Source organism: Marmota monax, unplaced genomic scaffold (assembly GCF_021218885.2).
Source record: "Marmota monax isolate L192 unplaced genomic scaffold, Marmota_monax_Labrador192_F-V1.1 WCK01_AAM20220418_F8-fsc00054, whole genome shotgun sequence".
Classification (NCBI taxonomy): Eukaryota; Metazoa; Chordata; class Mammalia; order Rodentia; family Sciuridae; genus Marmota; species Marmota monax.
Window position 1 is genome coordinate 5,332,154 of NW_026692145.1, and position 19,170 is coordinate 5,351,323.

A 19,170-nucleotide genomic window follows, 5' to 3' on the forward strand; every position below is an offset into this window, starting at 1 on the left:
ATTTTGAAGTCAGAAATGTGTAAATTTGTATAACTTAAACTTTTAAATTTTGTCTTGGTATAGTCATAAGTACACACACATACACAAATGGAATCTTTCATATGTACCAAGAGCCTTATATTTTGTGTTTATGCAAGACATATACATATCTGTGTATATTATCAGATAATATTAGAAACTCGCGTTTCGGGAGGAGGTATTTAAATTAGCCATTCATCAATCTTGTAGGCTACAATTATTTTAGGATGTAGAATTAATCTAAAAATATTAAATTATGCAAATATATAGAATGAATAATCAGCTTAGAAAGCATATTATTAAACTTTGTCTTTATTTTGCCTCCAGAGAACACAGGAAAGTGTTATTCTGTTTTACATATTTAGATAGGTTATCAAAAGATAGTCTCAAAAGAATAGTATCATAATGAATTATGCAATTTTATCCTCGTCATTTTTCTTGAAGAAAAAGTACTTAAATTTATTTAAATTTAACTTATAAATAATTTAAGTAGTGAAATGCTGAGTTCATAAATTTAGAATTACAGCTTGTTTTGACTATGCCTAATATTTCCCAATAGGAAATTTGTCACTCTGAAGAACTCTTTCTGGTCACTGCTGTTATTCAGTATAATACCACTGTTTATAAGATTTTATATTTACAAAATACTGATCTTTTGCTAAAATTATTTCTTGAAGATCATAAAGAAAAGAGAAATATCTAGGCTTTTGTTTTTTGTAATGGCTTGGTAAAAATGCAGTTCAGCAGCTTTACCTGTTTTATGTAATCCAGAGTTTCATGAAGTATCTGTGGAAGTTTTTAAAGAGACAGTGGATGTATTTAATTCATTACTGCCCTATGTCTACCCATGGATTCTGGTAGTTGGAAAAATTTCTTAAGTTTGAAAAATATTCTTCAAAGTCAATGTTTTTCACATTGTGAGTTGCCATTCATTAATGGGTTGTAAATTCAGCTTAGTGAGTGGTGAAAAAAAGTTTTTTAAAACATTGAGAAAAGGGCTGGGGATGTGGCTCAAGCGATAGTGCACTCCCCTGGCATGCGTGCGGCCCAGATTCGATCCTCAGCACCACATACAAACAAAGATGTTGTGAGCTGAAAACTAAAAAATAAATATTAAAAATTCTCTTTCTCTCTCTCAAAAAAATATTAAAAAAATTGAGAAAAAATAGAACATTAAGCAGACTTTCATACTAGAGTACGTATGGTTTTGAGGAGCCTTTAAGTTGTTTCTTTCTATGTAAAAATACTGAAACATATATGTGTATACTGGTTTGCAACTTAAGACGTAATTTTACACTGGGCCATGGTAAGAAGAGTTTCAAAACCAGTGTTTATCAGTCATATAAGTAATTAATATACCATGTTCAGTACTTAGAGATTAATGTTGAGATAGATAAAGTCCAGATCATTATTTGTAGACAGATTTGATACCACATGGGTCCTTCTATTATTGTGGCCTTCTGTAAACATTGTAAGGTCAATATTTTAGTAATAAAAATCTGATGTAGGTTATAATGGGTATTTAATTGAGTTGGGAAGTTATTAGAGATACTCTTGATTCTCTCTGATACTAAAGTGGTCCTGAAGCATATGGAGGTGTGATTCCCAAAGATGGCTTTGTGACTCCTACCTTTGTCTGTCCCTGAGGTATCTAAAGGTAATGGACATGGAAACAGATGTAGTTTTAGTTTTGTCTTTGCTATTGCTTGAATGATGGTGAGAGTGAATCTCAAAGGACCTGAACTTTATTACCTACAAAATGAGAGCTTTTTGATTATGTGACGTTTAATATTTTATCAGGATATTTAACTCTCAGTCTACCCAGTAGTTACAAAATTTCAAAACAGAGCTAATTTCAGTTAAAGTATATGTATGTTCTATGAAACGTGTAGAAAGAACCATAAAACTGAGTGTTCACAAAAATCAAACAATGATAAGGTTTTAGCAGGACTAAATGAGGTCTGGCACCTCCAAATATGTGATAATTTCCCAGGTGCAACTAAGATTAGTACAAATGCCTTTTTTGCTGTCCTCTACTTTTAGTCCAGGCAATCTAACACACATTGGACATTTAGTAAATATTTCTTGAATGAGTTCACATTGTTTTTGGTGCATAGCTGTGAATTATGAAATAAAAACTTTGTAGTGGACAGTTTATTTTTAAAATTTTTTATAGACATTTTATTTCTCTAATTTTGTATTGGTGCATTATAGTCATACATAATAGTGGGGTTTGATGTTACATATTTGTACATGCACACAAGATAACAATATAGTTTGGGCAATATCTTTCCCCAGTATTTCTTATTTCTGCCACTTCTCCCTCCTCCTGGTCCATTTCCTCTACTCTGGTGTTCTTCCTTTGATTTACATGAGATCTCTTTCCCCCACCTTTTTTCCTCCAGAGCTTCCACATATGAGAGAAAATGTACAACCCTTGACTTTCTTGAATTTGATTTATTTTGTTTAACATAATGTTCTCTAGTTCTCCCTTTTCCTGAAAATGACATATTTTCATTCTTCCTTATGGCTGAATAAAACTCCTTTGAGCATATATAGCACACTTTATTTACTTCATATTTTGACAGACGTTTAATTTTTTAAAATCTCAAAATGCTTAGTATGACTCCAGTTTGCAGATGATATTCACAGCTGAATGAATACACAGACTATAAGCACATACATAATAGAGAGAAAAATATTTCTATTTGTTATTTTTTTGCCATTGGGTAGTATATACCACATTTTATTTCTCCATTGGTGGACATCTAGGCTGGTTCCATAGTTTGGCTATTGTGAATTTTGGTGTTATAAACATGGCTATGCATGTATCATTGTGGTATGATGACTTTTTATTTCTTTAGGATAAATACCAAGGAGTAGTGTAGCTCAGTCATATGGTGGTCCAATTTCTAGTCTTCTGAGGAACCTCCATACTTATTTCCATAGTGGTAGCACTATTTTACAATCCCACCAACAGTGTAAAAAACAGTTAAATTTTTTTTGGTACTTTGGATTGAACTCAGGGGCACTCAACCACTAAGCCACATCCCCAGCCCTGTTTTGTATTTTATTTAGAGACAAGGTCTCACTGACATGCTAGTGTCTTGCTTTTTGCTGGCTTTAAACTTGGCGATCCTTCTGCCTCAGCCTCCCGAGCCACTGAGATTACACCACTGTGCCCACCCAGAAACAAGTTAAATTTTGGGGGGCTGGGGATGTGGCTCAAGTGGTAGCGCACTCGCCTGGCATACGCAGGGTGCTGGGTTCGATCCTCAGCACCACATAAAAAATAAAATAAAATAAAGATGTTGTGTCCACCGAAAACTAAAAAATAAATATTAAAAAAAATGTACAACTCATCCCTGCTAGGAAATGAAGGAATATATGAGAGTTCTTGAAAGGTTAGAAGCATTAATGTATATTGAGTTTTTCTTTTTGTTGAAACTAGATTATGTTACTAATGCTTGAACCTTGTTAAGAATATAGTGTTTAGAAAGACTTAGTTTATCCATTAAGTCAGAATTTTGTAATTCAGTGATTGGTGATGTGAACTTTTCTAGTTCATTGGCTATCCTGTACTCATGTAAGGGAAATCTTTGTTTCTTTTCTGTTGAATATATCAGCATTGTGTCTAGATAATTGAGGACAAGGATATCTTTGGGCCTTAATTTTCCAGTCTCTAAAATGGATGAGATTGACTGATTCTCAGGGTCTCTTACAACTTTTAGTATTATCTTGAAACTTCAATTCTTTGATCATCTTTTCAGCATTTTCTAATATAAAGAACTTTATTTTGCACTACTAGGCTGCTTTTATCCGTGATGAAATGATGCCCGGAGAGTGGGATGTTTGTGTTACTTCTTATGAGATGGTGATTAAAGAAAAGTCTGTATTCAAAAAGTTTCATTGGCGATACCTTGTCATTGATGAAGCTCACAGAATAAAAAATGAAAAATCTAAGGTAAGTTCTCAATATCTTTTTTCACGTTTTTATTTCTCTATCAGGTTTATTCACTTTTCTGTATTTGAAATAAAAAAGTAATGGAAGATTGTGGTTTTATTCATGAAAGGTGAATGAAAATCAGTTTTTAAAATGGTTTTAAAGTCTACATTTATTGACTACAAGACAGATGAAACTTAAGTGTAATTTAATTTAAAGAAAATTAGGTGTTCATTTACTGTGCCTCCTGTTACAGCCTACTCTGTAATGCTACAATATTTTAATATTGTTGTAAGAATATTTGGTGTACAAATGTCCTTTGCATTGACTTATTTTTTATTGAGGAGCTACCTTGTGTGTATTCATGTGGATTAGAAAAAAAGAATTTCCTGGAATTATCTGACTTGTGCGAATTAGAGTGTGGTGTTAACATTGAAAAATATCAATATTTCTTGCCATTCAACTCCATCAACAGTAGAAAAAACTTCAGTTATTATGATGAGCCTGTCTTTGGATCACTGGGCTACTTTGGGAGAAACAGGGACAGAACTGGAGCAAAACCACCAGGTGGATCATACTAATTTCAAATTGGAACTAATAACCTGATAAGAGGACGCATGTTAGAGAATAATTATTATTTAAGTGTATTATAAAAATAAAGATTTTTGTTAAGATTACCATTCTGTTATGTTTTTTGTCATAATTTTTGTGGTCTTAAATTTGGAAAGAGCATAAACAGTGTCTGGGAAAATGAGCTTAATTGTGGTAGTGAAAAATTGTGACCAGGTCAAATTAGAATTTGGCTAGGAATGTAGGTGAATGTGGTTAGTGGGGAGAAGGAGATTGTATTATATAAGGTGATAGTCTGGATTCCATGGAGAAGTTCTGACTATTTTCTGGGGATTGAACTGGAAAAAATAAATTCTTCAAAGTAGGGGAGGAGTCTTAAGTATAAATACTATTTGCATTCTTTCAGCATAGAAATGTCTCGAATATTTTGTTGAGTTGTGCTTCACTGCAGGAGTGTCACCTGAACTAGGATATTTCCCCATAAATAATTAATTTTTGAATTATACTGTATTCAGAAAACATTGGTTAAATAAAGTATAACCAAATGTTGAACATTACAACAAATAAAACAACACTTATATAAGTCTTATTTTTCTAGCTTTCAGAGATTGTTCGTGAGTTCAAGTCAACTAACCGCTTACTTCTAACTGGAACACCTTTGCAGAATAACTTGCATGAACTCTGGGCATTACTCAACTTTTTATTGCCCGATGTCTTTAATTCTGCAGATGTAAGTGTAAATTATACTTTTTTGGGGGGATGGTGCTGGGGGTTGAACCTAGGGTCTCGAGTATGATTATATGTACTCCTATCCCTCACTGAGCTACATCCTCAGTCCCAAGGACTATTTTAAATATACTTTTCTGTTGTTCACAGATACCTGTTTTCAAAGTGTAGAATATAGATTAAAATTCATAATTCTTTTTCATTTGTAATTCTTTACCTCTGTGTGTTGGTTTTTCTCAGGGAGAAAATTCTCAGGTACCAAATTTTAAAATGATGGTATTTAGGGAAATACTTTCTCTTGAGATTAACTTGCCTGTTCAACTTTGCCTATATCATGTTGCTACCACAACTTATGATATAAACTGAGTTCAGAATAGTACATTCAACATTTTCTTTTAATTAAGTTGGGGGACTTAAAACATATTTCTGTATATGATGTGGCAGAAGTAATCTTTTTGGGAAGGTTTTATTACAATTATACAAAATAGTGAGAATCATTATGCCGTTATTGTATATGCACATAATATAATTTCAACCATCTTATTTCTCTGTACCTTCCCTTGATTATTGTAGGTATCTCCTGCATTCTGCCCCTCTTAGCAAGTAGATTCATTCTCTTCTCAAAGAGAAGAGGCATTGTAGGCATTAACATTTGGTGAGTGCTAAACAACTTATGACATGTGATTTAAAAACAGTGTATTTACAAAACACAACATTACCACAGGGCAGCAAACTGAATCAAGTGAACTTTGGAGCTTGATTTTTTTATTCTTAACTCCTATTCTTTTAAACTAGATATAATATTACTACAGTATGGGAAAGTCTAATGTTTTTAAGGAAAAATTTTGTTGACCAAGTTTCTCTAAAATGGGGTCCAAATTTTGTAACCGTTCCAGTATTCTACCTATTTCAGAAGTAAGTAATTGACCAAGTTTCTCTAAAATGGGATCCAAATTTCGTAACCGTTCCAGTATTCTACCTATTTCAGAAGTAAGTAATACTGACCAGCACAATTAACACATTTCTGGGATGGGGTTGTGGCTCAATGGTAGAGTGCTTGCCTAGCACGTGTGAGACACTGGGTTCAATACTCAGCACCACATAAAAATAATAATAAACAAATAAAAGTTGTAAAAATGATTTTAAAAAAGAAGTAATACTGGCCATCACAGTTAATACATTTCTGTGCTGGGGCTGTGGCTCAGTAGAAGAGTGCTTGCCTAGCATGTGTGAGGCACTGGGTTCAATACTCAGCACCACATAAAAAATAAATGAATATAATACAAGGTATTGTGTCCATCTATAACTAAAAAAAATTAAAAAAAACCCAATGCATTTGTGAAAGTACTTTTAAAGTGAATTATTTCTGTATTGACTGCATAATAACTTACGGTAATCTAGTTTATTTAAAGAAAACCTGTGTACTTATTGCTGAATTTTTATCCCTCCACAGGACTTTGATTCATGGTTTGACACTAAAAATTGCCTTGGTGATCAAAAACTCGTGGAAAGACTTCATGCAGTAAGTAATAGCAGACAAGAAAATTAATGAATTACATATAACTGAGCCAGGAACCAAACTGCCATAGAATCTGAACTTTTGGGTTTGTCTTTTGGCTCAGTTTCATTGCTTCTTTCTCAGTCTTGCTGATAGCGTCTTTGGCTAGCAAACTTCACTATATCCTCTGCCTCTGCAAAATAGCTTTTTTGCCTTGGTCTCTTCTGTGATAGTGCAGTCTTTTCCAGTAGAGGCTGTTTACTGTCTCATCTCCATCGGTCCTCTGGATGGCATCAGTATTCTCCTGGTTCCCCAAGGCCAATCCTTCTTCACCTTCATGTATAAAACTCTTCCCTTGAAATTCAAGCTATCTTTCAGTTTCACACTATACCCATTCTCTTCTTTAACATTTATCAACAGGTAATTCCCTTACATTCATTGAACACCAGTTTTCTATTCTTCGATAGCAACGTCATATATTTCTACGTCTTTAACTCATGTTATGTCTTTTGTACCTGTTCGATTACCTTACAGAGACCTCCCATCTGTGGACCCCTGCTGCTTCTTCCTATGTATCAACCAATTTCTGTTACAGATTTTAAAATCTTTATTTATTTGTTTGTTTTATGTGGTTCTGAGGATCAAACCCAGTGCCTCACATGAGCTAGGTAAGCTCTCTACCACTGAGCTACAATCCCAGCCCTCTGTTATGGATTTTTTTATGTATCCATTAATAAGCCCATTTTATGTAACTTGAACCACTCTTTTTTTGGCCAGTTCTCCCAAACATATTTGCTCCCTTGACTGTCTTTCATACCTGCCCCCAAAATTGTGAATTGGAATAATGTAACTGTCTCTTTTTCTTCTGGGTTTGATTTCTGCTACCACTTATTAACAGAGTGATCTTCTTCATACTGGGCTTTCTCAATATTGATAAAGAAGTTTTACAGCTCTACAGATTGAAACTGCTGTGATTTCATGTCCTCTAACAAATTGGGATTTCATGATACTGGTGTTTCTTCAACATGATCATCTATGCTCTGACAGATATTTCAGACCTTTCCCAGTCTCCTCAAGATTTCTATTCTACATATCTCCTGCCTTCTGCCTCTCTTTGCAAGTAGATTCATTCTCTTCTCAAAGAGAATATAGAAATCATTATGTAAGAACTCCTTTAAGGATGTGTATCTTTCAGGATGTCTACATATGTGTTAACCTTCTCAGGTCAGTGAATAATTCTTTAATGTGAACTTTGGATCTCACCTCTTCTTGTTTCCTTATGGACATTTTTCTGCTTCCTTAAGGTCTTTCTCCTCTGATTTATCCTTTCAATTGACTAAATTTTCTACCTTTCTCTCTATATTAGATGTAACACATAAACCCTATATGATATCTCCCTTATTAAATAAAAACCCAGTGTTACTGAACTAAGCCTGTTTTGCCATCTGCACAGTAAGCCCATCATTGCAACAATGAATTTTGCAAAAGAGAAGGAGTTTATTTGCAAGATGGCTGAGCCCATGGATGTAGAAGACCCAAATCTCAAATCTGCCTTTCTGAGGATGGGTTTTGGGAATATTTGTGGGATAAAGAAGCAGGGTATTCTGAGGTGTGGGGAAAGGTGATTGGAGGTTAAGTGATCAATGATCTGTGCATACATAATCAGACTTCTTGGCTCTTCAGAGGACCCATGGTCAGAAAACGGTGGCATTACAATAACCTGAAGGTAGAGTTTTGGGCCTCCTGATGTGAAAAGGTCACCCATTGGACACCAGAACAGGCCCAAGCGAAGAGTCAGTGGTTTTGACAGAAGCAGCTTTCAACTGGAAAGTAACCTAGACAACCATTATCACCATAACTCGTGTATCTACAACAAAGCTACCGGGAGCCTAATAATACATGGCTGTGTCTCTTGGCTGGTTAATTATCAAAGTTAGGATTTTGTCCTCCCATGGAATCTTGGAGACTGAGGCCTTATTTCTTTGATGGTTACATTCCTGAGAATGGCCGTCAGGTCCTTGATAGATACTTCTGAGTTGCAGAAGACATATATTTACAATTGGAAGTCCTTCTTTTAGTAAATGCCCAGTAGATGGGTTGTAGTCCATTGAGACAAGAGCTCAGTTTTTCTAATCCCACACCCACCTAACCCTCACATAAATATATGACACTGCTCTCTGATTGTTATTTCTTTGATGGCCAACCTTCTTGAAAGAGCAGTAAACCTCTTCCTCTCCATCTGTACTACCTAATCTCCTATTCACTCTTGAACCCATTGACCACTGGTTTCAATCCATTCCATGCAGTTGAAACCTATTTCACAGTCTTTGTTTTTTTCAACTACTGAGCCACATCCCCAGCCCTATCTTGTATTTTATTTAGAGACAGGGTCTCACCGAGTTGTTTAGCAACTCATTGTTTGGCTTTGAACTCTTAATCCTCCTGCCTCAGCCTCTTGAACCACGGGGATCACATAGTCTTTTGAAGTGACTTTCCAGAGTTTGAATTAAGGGTATACCTTTTGGTGAGTATCTTAGCTTTTCTGTAGTATTTGGTATTGCTAACCACTCCTCATGCTGAAAACTCTTTCCTGCTTGGTTTCCCTAGAGATTTACTCCCATAGTTTCACTTTCTGCCTATATACTGGTAACTACCAAATTGACCTCTTGTATCTCTTTCCTGAGCTGTACAGTATCTTTCCCTTATTGTCACTTTTGTTTTCTGTGATTTCAGTTACCCACAGTCAACCATTGTCCATATATTAAGTGGAAAATTCTAGAAACAAAAATTTTGTAAGTGTTGAGAGCCACATTCACATAATTTTTATTACAATATATTATTATAGTAGTTCTATTTCATTATTGTTAATCTCTTACTACACCCAATTTATAAATTAAATTTTATTATTGGTATGTGTGCATAGGAAAAAACAGTTTACATAGGATCCTGTACAACCTGTTGTTTCAGGCATCCACTGTTTTGCCTGAAACAACAAGTTGCGCTCTCTCTCTCTCTCTCTCTCTCTCTCTTTCTCTCTTTCTTTTTGTACTGGGAGTTGAACCCAGGAGTATTTACCACTGAGCTACATTGCCAGTCCTTTTTATTTTTTAGTTTGAGGCAGGGTCTCCCTAAGTTGCTGAGGCTGACCTTGAACTTGTGATCCTCCTGCCTCAGCCTCCTGAGTTGCTGATACAGGCTGATACTACCAATGCCCAGCGGGACTACTACACTTTTCATATTCTACTACCTTCTGAGTCTTTTTGCTGAAAATATCTTACTCCTCATAGTCTCTCTTAGATAAGGTTAAGAACCCCAAGCTTGAAACCACAAGTCTTATTTTTACTCTTCTCTTTTCCTTATCCCCCATAGATCTCTAAATAAAAACAGCTATAGTTTATTGAATGTCTACCATGATAAATCTCTACACATGTATTATCACAAGTTTCCACAGCAGCCTTGGAGATAGGTATCAGTATCCCCTTTGTAAAATACTTAACTTTATGCTAACCAAAAATATTTTTTGGAATGAATGAGGAAACAGAGTTGGGAAAATTAAAGAACTTGGACAGATTTGTTACAGCTAATCAGGAACTGAATTGATCTTAAAGTTAGCTTAGTTTGGATTTGAATTCTGCTTCCACTAATGAGCAAATGGCTTCTATGAACTTATGAAAATTGAAATAATCACATTTACCTAAAGATTTATTTTAAGGATTAAATACTATATAGAAAGTTCATGGCTCCATGTCTAGCACAATGTAGGTAGATATTCTGCAGTTTGGAACATTATTATTTTCTTTTGATAGTATCTGTCTTCCATGTGTACACTTTTTTCTCTTTTCATCCAGACTTCCTTAACATTGAACCATTTTTTTTCTGCTTTTATTTGTTTAAATACTTTGAACTGACCAGCATTTTGATTTCATTTTTGGAGAATCTTTGATTAGAACTCTTGACCCCAGATTTCCTCTCAGGTTCAAAAATCTTATATCACAGCAGTTTTTTTTTTTTTTTAAACAAGTTCTTCAGTGCTTATTCAATAGTCAATAGTCTTATTGTCTTAATTTTTAATATATTTTGTGCCATCAATCATGACCATCTAATTTAGGTTCCCTATTTTTGGATGATGCTGGGAATTGAACTCAGGGCCTCATGAATGCTATCTACTCCCTCTTCCACTGAGCTATAACCTCTATTCTGATTTTCTACTTGGCTATTACTTGGTTGGTAGTGTTTATAATATTATAAAATGGGAAGTAAATTACACATTAGAATATTGTTAATAAGATGCATATTTTTAATATTTAACATTTAATACATTTTTATAAAATCTATCATGTTTTAGGTTTTAAAACCATTTTTGTTACGTCGTATAAAAACTGATGTAGAAAAGAGTCTGCCTCCTAAAAAGGAAATCAAGATTTACTTGGGACTGAGTAAGATGCAACGAGAATGGTGAGCTCTTTTATTTCCATTATCATTTATTTGTGTATAAAATTTACTAAAAATTATCTTTGTAGTTATTTAATTATGCCTTTAGTTCAAAATTACATTTTTTATTTAAATGGTAAGTTTTGTAGTTCATATACTTTAATAGAAGACAGATAAATATTTTATTTAACCCTTGGAAAGAGTAATGGTTTTGTAGTCTATAAATCTGGGTTTGAATCCCATTTGTTTCTACTTCATAGCTGTTTAGCTTGGGTAAGTTAAATAACCTAAGTGATCTTTCTGTAAAATGGAGGTATTAATACTTAGCTTATGAAGATGATGTTAGGAATGAAGGGGGTAATGTTACAGGTAGACTTGTTGGTTACTTTTGCTTTCCGTTATCAGTGAAAATAGTAATAACTATAATAATGATGGAAATGATGATTAAAACAATGATTTTGGATAAAGATGAAAATGATGATTAAAACAATGATTTATTACAAAAAAGAGAAGCTTGAATGGTTTGATAAATACAAGCAAGCAGAAATTGACAGGGAGTCATAAGGAATTATAAATAGAACATGTTAATAATAATTTTGCTAAAAGAAGTAAATGTTGCTTATTTAAAAATTAGAGCATATAAAAATATATAATTATTTATCTACTATACAAGCCAGTATGAAGAGAGATTCTTTGAACTCAGACCTGAGATTGAATTTTGCTTTGTCCCTTGCTGTGGCCCTGAGTAAGTTATTTAACTTCTCTTACCTGCCTGAATTTCCATCTGTAAATGGGCATGATATCAGTAGATACCTTAGAGTTGTGAAGATTTAGTAAGATCATTCACTCAACACCCTTGACATAATACCTGGCACTTAGTACAAGTTTGCTATTATTAAATACTGGTCAGGTATATACATAGGTTTCTTTTTTCCTAAGTGAAGTTCTAGAAAAGATAATGCAAAATATTTCCAGGAACAGAACAACAGCAACAAAAGACCTGTAAAGACAGGTATAAGAAATTGAGATTGTAAAATTTTTAGTGCAAACATGTTTTTTTAACTCAAGTAAAAGTTGGATGCCAGTTTTCAGTCAATATTGTAGTTATTGAGTAACCATCAGATATAATTCTCTGAGTAATTGTCAGTTGAGGGAAGTTGTTGGTAATAATGAGTAAAACAGGAGAAGGATAATACAGGTCTGTAACAAACATGGGTTAAAATGTTCAAATCTTGGTATTGCTGATATTTAGTCTGAACTCAAATCTTTTTTTTTTTCGGTTCTGGGGCTTGAACTCAGGGCCTTGTATATGGTAGGTATGTGTTCTATCATTGAACTACACTCCCAGCCCTCAAATTAAATCTTGTTGTTTTTCTATAAACAAAAACTGAATCTGATTGCCAAAGGAACATTTCTTTATGACATTAACCGTTCTAATAATGGATGATTAATTATAGTTTAAAATTTTAGGTATACAAAAATCCTGATGAAAGATATTGATGTTTTAAACTCTGCTGGCAAAATGGACAAGATGCGACTCTTAAACATTCTGATGCAACTTCGGAAGTGTTGTAATCATCCATATTTGTTTGATGGTGCTGAGCCTGGTCCACCTTATACCACGGATGAGCATATTGTCAGCAACAGTGGCAAAATGGTTGTTCTGGATAAACTGTTGGCCAAACTCAAAGAACAGGGTGAGTAATGAATTTTTATATTACTGTGGAATAAATTCATATTAATTATTTGTATATGAATAAAATTTTCCATATTTATTCACTCAGCACATTATTGAGTACTTAATATTTGTCAGGAATTGTCCTATAGGCTCAGTGTTCAGAGATGAATAATAGTCTCTGCCTTGGGGAAGCTCATAGTGTAGTGAGGAGGAACAGTTTGTTGTGATGAGTGCTATAATATGTTAAGGAACTGGGAGTTGGAAAGTCTTTACAGAGATGATGTTTGAGGTGAGTGCTGGAGAAAGTATAGGAGTGAGCTATTAGTAAAAGGAGGGGAAGAGTTCTCTAGGGCAGTGAATCAGATGTGAAAGAAGGAAAGTGGGAGAGCTTATGGTATTTGGCATAGAGCAGCAGCTAGTGAAATCTAGGAAGATGAATGGTACCACATTATGGAAGGCCTTTAAGAGTTTAGTCTTTTTTATTTTAAAGGCAGAGGGAGGGTCATAGAAGATTTGGCTGTGGCAGGTGAAATGTTAGACAACTTTGGAAGCAGTGTGGGGGATCTACTGAGGATGAAAGACCAGAACCAGGAGACTAGTTGGGAGACTATTGCGGTTGTCCTGTGAGAGATCATGTGGATCCATTGCTTATCCTCAGGACAAAGTAAAGGTGGGCTTTAAGTCATTTCAATGTGTAGAGCATGTTTGAAGACATTAAAAATGCCTAACTCAACAAATGCCTAATTCTGTGTAGCATCCCTTGATGGTATGTATTTAGTGGAGTATTTATGTGCTGTATGTTTATATTGTACATAGTAGTTAATTAAAAAAATTTTGTAGTTGTAGATGAACAGAATGTCTTTATTTTATTTGTTTATTTTTATGTGGTGCTGAGGATCGAACCCAGTGTGTTACACATACTAGGCAAGCATTCTACCACTGAGCCACAACCCCAGCCCATATAATAGTTAATTTTATTTTTGTAACTTTCAAGTTAGTTTTTACACCGGTTGAGTAACTTTTTTTTTTCAACAAAATGTTTCAGGTTCAAGGGTTCTCATTTTCAGTCAGATGACTCGCTTGCTGGACATTTTGGAGGATTATTGTATGTGGCGTAGTTATGAGTATTGTCGACTGGATGGACAAACTCCACATGAAGAAAGAGAGGTGAATAAGAGAAAATAATCAAAAACCAGAGTTCAATTATGCAGTGTTTTTCATCATTAGGTAGTTTTGAACTTTTGCCTTTTCTTTAACTAAGGCGCATTGAATTTCTCGTTACCATCTCTCTGGCTTTCAACTTGGTGTCTTTTCTATCAACTTTAAAAAATTATTCTTTCTAAGGTCTTCAAAGACACACTTAGCTAAAGGACACTACACCATATCATCCTTATCTCCTTTAACTCCTGCTACCTGTGACCCTTTTTCTTGCGGGGAATAGGGTACCAGAGATTCAACTCAGGGGCACTTGACCGCTGACTCACATCCCCAGCCCTATTTTGTATTTATTTAGAGACAGGGTCTCGCTGAGTTGCTTAGTGCCTCGCTTTTGCTGAAGCTGGCTTTGAACTCAAAATCCTCCTGTCTCAGCCTCCCGAGCTGCTGGGATTATAGGTGCATGCCACCGTGCGTGTTCTATGATTCTTTTGATTATTGTTTGTCAGCTTACTCTCTGACCTCTGATTCTGTGTCATTTTCTTCTCTTGATCTACTAAAGGAGAACTTTGCCATTTATGAGTTTAACAGTTGAGATTTTACAGGTTTGTGAGCAACCTTAAAACTCATGGAATGTAGTCATCTGAAAGGGAATAATCTTGGCTTTATAGAGCTTTTGTAAAAATGAAATATGACAGCATAGGTATAGTTGTTTATCATGAATTTTGAATGTTGGAACACTAAAAGGTTTGTGTGTAGGGTTAAGTTGCTTAGTAAGTCTATCTAGCACCCAGTATCTTTCTCAAATTTGGAAATTCTTATAGGTTTTTAGATTATCCCTCACAGATTTCATGGGTCCAATGAATTTTACATCCTTTGAAGCACTTTTTTGGGGGTAGGTTTTGATAATTTTATCTTTTATTTCCTGTAATCCTTCAGGGTTTTTTTCTTTGGCTTCTGTTTTAAGACTATACTTATGTTCTGGGTTTGATGCTGTTTTTTACTTTTATTTTTAGTTGTAAATGGACACAATAACTTTATTTTATTTGTTTTTATTTTATGTGGTACAAGGGATTGAACCCAGTGCCTCACACATGCTATGCAAGTGCTCTACCACTGAGCCACAACCCTAGGCCCTTGATCTTGGTTTTGTGTTATAGGGGAAAATTCACTGAACTTAGTTTGAGAACATCTGAATTTTAGTATCAACACCACCAGTTTGCAGTGTGGGTAAGCCATGTAATTCTCTTAGCCTCTGTATCTTTAATTATAGCGTACGGATAAAATTAACACTTAGGCTTTTTATTTGACAATATTGTTGTGAGAATCAGTTGATATAATAGGTTCAAACGTAAATTTGAGTAACTTTTTTGTGGTGCTTGATTGAAGCTGGGCCTTGAATTGCTGGGCAAGTACTTTACTGCTGAACCACATCCCCAGCCCACACATAGTTTTAAACTGCATATTGTAGTATATGCTGCATGCTATGAAATTGAACACAGGTCTTTCTATATTTCAGTTTCAGGACTCCTTTTCAGGCTACAAGAACTCTCATCTGCATCTCTCTCCTTCCATAGCAGCACTAGCACTCTGTCTCTTGCAGGTCTCCTTATTGAAGTCAGTCTTGAGCATAGAACAGTGTTCACAGCAGCACACACACCATTTTCATATTAAGGGTTTTCTGCTACCTACTATACAGAAACAATTGGGTTAACATTTACACTTGGGGTCATTTCAAAGCTTATATTACTCCTTGCCCTATAGTTTTTAATTCCCTGAGGTGATAACTTGAAGCCTACGGGGCCTTTCCTAATTTATTCCTGAGAACCAGTTTCTACAAATCTACATTAAGCATAGCCCCTCTAGTGCCATTCAAGATGATCCTTCTTGGAATAATGAAGAGGATACCAAGGCAGAATAGTAGGTACTTTCTGACTTCAAGAACCAATCTCTGTGTTCATTACCTATTTCTGTCCCAATTTAGTTTTTTTTTTTTTAAATTGAAATAATGTTCTCCCTTTAGAGACTGAATTATGTGTATTGAATTTATTTTTTTAATTTAAATATAGCAAAGTCAGAGATACTCTTTATTTTTTGGATATGTCCTCCTTTCCCATTGTGTTGTTGCCCCACCATCATTTCATCTTTTGTCCTAATGAAGGGAAGACCCCTTTGGACTCCTTACTCTGATTGTTTGCCAACTGAGAAGAAGTACATTTTCTCAGTAATTCTCAGATTTTCCCTTTCTCCATTATTATAGTTAAATTCCAGTAGTTAAGCCTCTGGTCATCCTCCAACTTAATTGTCCTCCTCACTTTTATAGGGAAAGAAACTAACATTTGTCAAGCAACTACTATAAGCTAGGCAACTTAAAGTTCCAATTGAATTCTCTCAGCAGCCCAGCTGAAGTATTGGGATAATTTTCTCCGTGTGAAACTATGTCTGAGACTTTAAATACTTGCCCAGAATCACAGATGTAATAAATGGTAGAGTTGTGATTCACACTCAGGTTTTTGCTCTTTGTTCTCCATTAAGGTACTTCTCATTATACCATGCTGCTTTTTATACTGCCCCTTTTACCTTCTCTGCTGACTGTGGAAGCAGGAATCACTTTCTCTGCTTACAACTTTGACCACAACAGCCCATTCCTTAAAAAAATACCTTCCTACATTTTGTGATTATACACATAATATATGAATGCTGAAGGAAGTTTGGAAAATGAAGTATTTCTGGCCACCCTTTTTATGAATATATGGTACATATAAGTAATTGATATCATACTATATATATTATACATAAAGTTCACTACCCTGAGTCTTTTTACTCCATATTATATTATACTTGTCTTTGTCAGTAAAACTATTATAAAAGCCAGTTAAGGATGCTATTTCATCCTCTGCATGTACTATAAATAATGTAACCCCTTATTGTTTATTATTTCAATTTATTGAAAGTACTGCTATTGTAAGTACTGCTGTAGTGAAAGTCCTTATACATAAAACTTAGAGCAAATCTCTATTTTATTAGGATAAATTCCTAGAAGTGGAATTGTTGAGTTAGTGGGTATGAACATTTTTAAGGGTCTTGATGCACAATGCCAAATTGCTTTCCAGAGAGGTACTAATTTTCACTCGCAGCAGCAATGTATAAGAGTGCCTGTCTCCCTGCCCACTTATCAACATTGAATATTATCATTTTTAAGCTTCAAAAATGGTATTTTATTAGTTTGCATTTATTTCGTGACTAGTGAGATTAAACATACTCTTATACTTTTATCCATTTTTATTCTGTGAATCATTTGTTCCTTTTAGGCTTATTTTTCTATTGGAATCTTGATGTGTTTCCAATTTGTATGAGATGTTTATGTAGAGGATATTAACATGCTATTAACTTCTAAAATTTTTACTGTCTCTGGATTTGCCTGATTTTCCTCATTATTTACCTATTTATTCCTTGTTATCATACTGATAGAAATCTTCTTGCCTTGCCCTTTGTTTATTGCTCTCATTCCATTTCTAAACTTTCTTGGTTGATTTCTAAGCTACACTTTTATCAATCCTTCATGAGCTAATGGGAATGAAGTTGATATTTCTGACATTTTTGCCCCCCAAATATATTTTAGCTTTTAGTCAATTAAGACATTTCACTATTGTTTTAGAATGTAAATAAATTATTACTAGCTTAAATTTATCTATGTCATCATTCTAAGTTTGTCTCTATTGGTATAAGCTTTTAGAAATTAGGGAATTCATTTTTGTTATACATTTTCTACAGCCATTCACAAAGTACAGTATTTAGAAACATGCTTAAATGAAAATGGAAGAATATTATTAAGTATATTCATAGAGATTATTATAAAGTATATAAAATTTCTGTATCCATTTTAAAATGTTTGTTTCTCAAGACTCTGGTATTATAATTTGATTTTTTCTTTTTCTGTTCCTTTGTTCATCAAAAAAGGAAGCAATAGAGGCCTTTAATGCTACCAATAGTAGCAAATTCATCTTTATGCTGAGTACTAGGGCTGGAGGTCTTGGAATTAACTTGGCAAGTGCTGACGTGGTTATTCTCTATGATTCAGACTGGAATCCACAGGTTGATCTACAAGCTATGGTTAGTATTTTTTAATGAGGTCATGAATTTATTTTTAGTTTTTTGGTGGTACTGGGGATTGATTCCAGGTCCTGTGCATTCTAGGAATGCATTCTACTACTGAGCTATATCCCTAGCCCCAAATTGGGAATTTATCATAGTATTTAGTATTTATATAGGACAAATATGTTATTTATCATTAAAGGGTAATGATTTTGGGGAAGTTTTGTAAAAGTTAGATTATGCTAGGAAATAAAGTTACTGTGCTAATTGAAAAAAAAGAAATGAAAATAAATAACACTGAAGTTTCAACTACAGTATTTGTCAATTTTGTCTTTTATCAAGAGACAAAAATGACAGTCTTTTATTAGTATTGGGAGGTTGGATTTTAACTTTCAAAATAAGACATTTGGAGAGAGAGGGTAAAAAGGAATGAAAGGAATATATTCCAGAAAAACATGGACTGCTTAAGGACACCATTCAAAAACTATTTTACAACTAAAATTGTTTTTAGGAACCTATTTTTCTGACCTTTCATCATGACATTAAAGGCAATCCTTTTGATATTTTAGTTTCATTTATTGAACTAGAGCTACAACTTCTCTCAATATGATTCACATTTAAAGATAAAATACCATAATTTCAGAAGTTAAAAGATGCAAAATTGCTAAAATATATATGCAGAATCCCAAGAAGAAATGGAATAATGGGCTAATGCTTCTTTTTGGAGAGTGATGCTTGTTTTTTGAAAGTCATGGGATAATGCTTCTATTTGGAAGCAATGCAAAGTCATATGCCAGTTAGGTTTTTGCTTAGAAGTCCTTCCTTTTATAATAGGAAATTAAAAAATACTTAACCTTTGGGATATTTTAAATCATTATGCTGAGTCATGATTATCACTACTTTAGCATGATATCAGCCTACACGTTTGATATAACTAAGATGGATTAAGCTCCAGTAAATTACAGCATTTCTGTACTAAAAAACCTAATGGTGATAGCCCTTCATTTCCTTAAAAGTGTTAAGAGTATAGCAGGTGTTTTAGTACTTATACTCTAA

At 34.2% G+C, this 19,170-nt stretch overlaps 1 protein-coding gene across 5 annotated transcripts in view; it reads left to right on the forward strand.

Annotated features, from left to right (window-relative positions):
- Nucleotides 1-19,170, forward strand: part of Smarca1 (SWI/SNF related, matrix associated, actin dependent regulator of chromatin, subfamily a, member 1) — an 83,570-nt gene that overhangs the window by 11,822 nt on the left and 52,578 nt on the right. For all 5 annotated transcript variants that reach the window (XM_058571478.1, XM_046468546.2, XM_046468555.2 and 2 more), the window contains 7 exons: nt 3,827-3,982; nt 5,130-5,261; nt 6,711-6,779; nt 11,101-11,210; nt 12,657-12,883; nt 13,910-14,031; nt 17,980-18,132. In XM_058571478.1, the coding sequence (XP_058427461.1) occupies nt 3,827-3,982; nt 5,130-5,261; nt 6,711-6,779; nt 11,101-11,210; nt 12,657-12,883; nt 13,910-14,031; nt 17,980-18,132 (969 nt within the window). The remainder of the gene's footprint in view (nt 1-3,826; nt 3,983-5,129; nt 5,262-6,710; nt 6,780-11,100; nt 11,211-12,656; nt 12,884-13,909; nt 14,032-17,979; nt 18,133-19,170) is intronic.